Source organism: Bison bison, unplaced genomic scaffold (assembly GCF_000754665.1).
Source record: "Bison bison bison isolate TAMUID 2011002044 unplaced genomic scaffold, Bison_UMD1.0 scf7180017851460, whole genome shotgun sequence".
Classification (NCBI taxonomy): Eukaryota; Metazoa; Chordata; class Mammalia; order Artiodactyla; family Bovidae; genus Bison; species Bison bison.
In genome coordinates this window covers 6,279-11,513 of record NW_011482033.1, presented here as the reverse complement: position 1 = coordinate 11,513, position 5,235 = coordinate 6,279, and the positions used below count along the sequence as shown (strand labels likewise).

At 38.5% G+C, this 5,235-nt stretch overlaps 1 protein-coding gene across 1 annotated transcript in view; it reads left to right on the top strand.

Moving 5' to 3' along the window:
* Window positions 1-269: 269 nt before the first annotated feature.
* The window catches only part of LOC104996517 (dedicator of cytokinesis protein 11-like), a 10,811-nt gene continuing 5,845 nt past the window's right edge, over window positions 270-5,235 (top strand). The window contains exons 1-2 of the mRNA XM_010850804.1: window positions 270-696; window positions 781-838. Of these exons, the coding sequence (XP_010849106.1) occupies window positions 538-696; window positions 781-838 (217 nt within the window). The 5' untranslated portion in view covers window positions 270-537. The remainder of the gene's footprint in view (window positions 697-780; window positions 839-5,235) is intronic.

Sequence of the window (5,235 nt, the reverse complement as noted above, 5' to 3'; positions counted from 1 at the left end):
CAGTTTTCCCATTAGTAAAATGAATTATGATAGTCTTAATTCATAATGTTGTTATAAACTTTAAACATGTAAAGTGCCCAGGCCTCTGCTTGGTACATAGTAAGATATCAATTTTTAGTTATTATTGTAACTAAAATTACACAGTAGAAGTGAATATGGATTACCTTAATTGACATTGAACTGACAGCAGAGGAGGCGGGGTTCAAAACCAGGTAGTCTGGCTCCAGAGTCTATACTTTTATGTGTTAGGAATATACTACCATCAAACTCAGTGCTTTGGAAGCCTGAGATAGTAGAATATTGTTTAAAGAATTAATTTAAAACTCTTGAGGCATCCCCACATGCCAAGAACCAAGAACCTAACACCAAGATTTCTAACAAGGGGTAAAAGTTCTATGTTATTCCCAGGATGGGCTGCTTAGGTTTACAGCACATGGATAACATTGAAAAACATGTCTTTTTTGTTTGTTTTGATATTAGGCAACTGCTTTTCCCTCAGAAGTCAAAGACTTGACCAAGAGAATCCGTACTGTTCTTATGGCCACTGCTCAAATGAAGGAGCATGAGAAGGACCCCGAAATGCTAATTGATCTCCAGTATAGCTTAGCCAAGTCCTACGCAAGTACCCCAGAGCTCAGGAAAACCTGGCTTGATAGTATGGCCAAGATTCATATAAAAAATGGAGATTTTTCAGAGGTGACTACTTATGACTTTGTTCGAAACACAAGCCCTCCCAAACCCCTGGAGCACAATCTCACGGTTCCTTGTCTTCTTTTTCAGGCAGCAATGTGTTATGTCCATGTAGCAGCTTTGGTTGCAGAGTTTCTTCATCGAAAAAGTAAGATATTTCTGTTCGTCAAGTCAGGGAGAACTTCAGTTAGCCCAAGGAGTTTTATCTTTGTAGCTTGCAGCTATGAATGGGATATGATTGAGCTCTGAAAATATGCTCACCTTTCACCTGACTCACTGTTGAACAGAAGTTGTTCTAAAACAAAACTGGATTGTTCATTTGCCTTCTGCTTTCATTAAGAGTACAAGAATAAGTTAAATAGTACAGGGCCAGGCCTGATGCTCAATGTTTGTTTTCCAAGACTGTCTCCCTGCAAGACTGCCACAGATTAAATTCTTCTCAGGGCTTATGGGAAGCTCTGGATAACATACATCACTTATTTTCCCCTGTCTGCCCCAACTTTACCAACAACTGTCCACGAATTATATCTCTACAGCCATTTTAGTATAACTGTATCTTGGTATTAAAAGGGAGTTGAGAGGACTTCCCTGCACTCCCAGCTCATGTTCTATCCCTGGTCAGGAAATCAGATCCTGCATGCTGCAACTAAAGGTCTCACCTGCTACACCTAAGACCCAGTGCAGGCAAAGAAAGAAAGAAATATATTTTTTAAAATGCTAAAAAGACAAAAATGGGAGTTCACACATCAGCTAGATGGCCCTATAATATGTCGTTTGTTTATATGCCCATCTCAAGAACAATTTGGCCTCCATACCTGGATGAAATGCCTTTGTGGGAGCTGTGGCATCCAGCCTCACATACCAAGGGACTTGGGAGGAATTTTACCCACCCATGTATCAGGTAATGGGCAGACAGACCTGTATTCTGTCTGTGGACCTTGCAGTTGCCTATGAGCTGGCTCCAGCCCCTGTCAGCTGCAGTCTAGGATCCCCTGGAGAACACTTGTTTTGGATAATCACCCACAGACAAGAAAGCCTTGGGGGAAGTCCAGAAGTCCAGTGGAGAAGTTCCAGCATGCTATTGGAACAAAAATTATACAAGTTTGAATGCATTGAGGAGGGTAAGAGGAATAGTTTGATTTATTCATGTCACCTTCCACAAGGTGGCACAGCTCAGTGCCAAGTGAGACTTTCTCACCCTTGATTTCTAATGCAGGGAAAAGTGAGAGCATATGATGAGGTACTATATTTCCCAGCAGCACAGGATGCTCCCAAAGAGGCCCATTTCTCTCTTGCTCTATCCAGAGTACTGAGTTGTGAGCTGAATGATGGAGGCAGGAAGAGGCTGAGGGAGCTGCAGATAGGATTCTGAGAGGGCATTACAGGCAAACAGACCCTACTAACCACATCATGGACTTCATGAAAAAGCCTGCCAACAGATCCCTAGAGATATTTAGCCTGTGGATCCCCCACTGGGCCACAGGCACCTCCTGTGCTCCATGTGCCTCAGCCACACTCTCCTCCATCCTGTAGCTGGATGTGTGTGCTTGCTGCTGAAGGCAGTGAGAGTCAGCTCTCACAGAGGGCTAGTGAGCTTGTGCAGAAAGCCAGCCAGAGTTTGTGGGCCAGGGGGAGACCACAAGTAGCACCACCATTGGGAAATCAAATGAGAGACTGTTAGCACCTGGCCTTGTGTGTTACATGATGGGGAAAAGACATATGTGGTTATGAATTCTGTCATATATGTGAGCCAGAATTGCAGAGCAGGTGTATCCATACAAGGTCGGTGAAAGCCTCAGAATCCCTAGCAGGACAGATGGAAAGTATTTCTCACCCTCAATCAGTAAAATTGGTTGAAGGTGGCTGCCATTTAAAATGTGAAGATAGTAATGCAAAATTTCAAGGAACATGAAAAATGAAGGAAATATGACACCCCCAAAGGATCATAATAATCTTATAGTAAGAAAGACATGGAGATCTGCAATTTATCTAATAAAGAATTCAAAACAGCTTTTCTAAGGAAGCTCAATGAGCTACAATAAAACAGAAAATTTAGTAAAATCAGGAAAATAATACACAGACAAAATGAGGAGTTAAACAGAGATGGAAATCTCATAAAAAGAACCAAACATTTTCTGGCACTTACGAATACAATGAATGAAGTTAAAACTGAAATAGAGAGTATTAAAAACAGAATGGATCAAGGAGAAGAAATAATCTGCATTAAAATACTAGACCTTTGAAATTATCGAGTCAGAGGAGAAGATAAGGATGAAGAGTGAAGAAAGCCTATATGATCTGTGGGATGCTATCCGCAGAAATCTTACAGGCTAGGAGAGGGTAGGATGATATTTTTCAAGTTCTGAAAGGAAAAAGTTACTGCCAACCAAGGATACTTCATCCAGCAAATTTGTCCTTCAGAAATGGACAGATGAGTACTTTTCCAGGAAAACAAAAGCTGAGGGAGTCCATCACCACTAGACCTGTCTTCCAAGAAATGCTGAGAAAAGTTCTTCCTGTTGAAGTGAAACGATGCCAATTAGTATTATGGAAACATGAAATGGATCCATATGAATGGATGAAGAAGACAAGGCACATGTAGTCAATGGAAAGAAGGGAATCCTCCCATTTGTGACAACACGGCTAGACCTTGAGGATATCCTGCTAAGTGAAATAAATCTGAGAAAGAGAAAGACAAATAGTGTACAATCTTACTTATACGTGGAATCTTAAGCCAAACTTGTAGCTGCAGAAAGTAGAATGGTGGTAGCCAGAGGGATGCCAAAAATAGGGCGATTTTGGTCAAAGGGTACAAATTTCCACTTACAGGATGAATATGTTCTGGATATCTAATGTATTTAGTGATTACAGTGAAGTAGATTTTGTTATATATTTGAACGTTGCTAAGAAAGTAGGTCTTAAATGTTTTTCCTCTGTCCAAAATGGTAATTATGTGTGGTGATGAACTCTAGTGTGGTAATCACTTCACAATATATACATGTATCAAATCAACACATACACCTTAAATGTACACAGTGATCAATAACAATTGTGTCTCAATAGAGCTGGGGCTGGTATAGGGCTGGCAGGGGGGCATCCACAAAAGGAGTCATGGTCTTAAAGGGCTCAGGATTCCACAAGTCTAATTCAGGAATCTGCCTGAAAGCTTCTCTTTCCAAAATTAGTATTGTTGACTACTGTAACAACTACTTAAATAGTAAATCAGTTGATCTAAGAGAACAGATACACATATATGTATGGCTGAGCCCTTTGCTGTCCACCTGAAACTGTCACAGCATTATTATCTGGCTCTACTCCAATACGAAATAAAAAGTTTTTAAAAACTGATTGACATTGGGCACTGCAAAGACATCTCCTACTATCGATCATAATTGCCAAGCTATTGGGTTGGCCAAAAACTCCATTTTGGTTTCTTGTAACATCATATGGAAAACCCCAAAAGAACTTTTTGGCCAACTCAGTATTTCCTTGAAGGCAGTCAAATGAGTAACATTACTGGAAAATGAAACCATCTTGTGGAAGTCACATCACTCTGGTTTTGGCTATGAGAACACAACCATGGTTTATATTTTAATTCCAGAATTTCTATAGTTAACCAGGTATTTTTCTTCACAAACAAAATGGCATAACTAAAATGATCCATTTTCCTTGCATATTAAATTAACCACTTTCTGTTTGGTACTGAATTTCTTTTCAACAATCATATGTTTGAAATTGACATGTTCTAGTATTTTCTTTTTAGTACATATGTGGTTTTAAAGTGGAGAACAAAATTAAGTATCAAAAGAAGGCCTTGTTTGAAGCTTCTTTTCCTTACATCACTGGTGTGCCTGTGAAATTGCCATAAAAACAAATACTGAAATTGCACACCTGCAGTTAAAAATAAACTAACAAATATGAAACCCCTAAACAAAACTAATTAAGGTTTTAGGTATGTCTTTCAGATATATAAGGTTAATATTACCTCATCTTTTCAATTAGTAGAAATTTGAAATAAGAGTTTTATGTCTACTAAGTATAAAACTACACCCATTCGATACTGAAAATAGTTAACTATATTAAAGTATTTCCTTAGAAATTTTTCAGAGGGGCAAAGACCTTAAAACTAAGCAAAAATCAAGAATTATTTCTCTCCATTATCAGTTCTTAAGCTTTAGGATTATAACTATATAGGATTGGAGAAAATAGGAACTGAAATATATAAATTTGCTGTGAATTTTTTTGGACATTAGCTTGAGGCAGCCAGTCTGAACAGCAAACAATGTGACATGTTTCAAGAAGTGAAAACAGTGGTTTTAACCGATCATTTAAATACTTATTTTACAAAACCTTCAAGGGTTGTTGGTTTTTTTTTTTGTTTGTTTGTTTCAGAATTTATCCTTTGTAGAAATCAAAGAGCCCTTCTATGCACAGGAAAAGATGTTTTGCATTTTAACAAAAGTAATGTTAAATTTAGAGAAGTTTACATGTTTATTTATAGGTACCATCCATTTTTAAGCCTGAAAAATTCTACTCACTTAAACT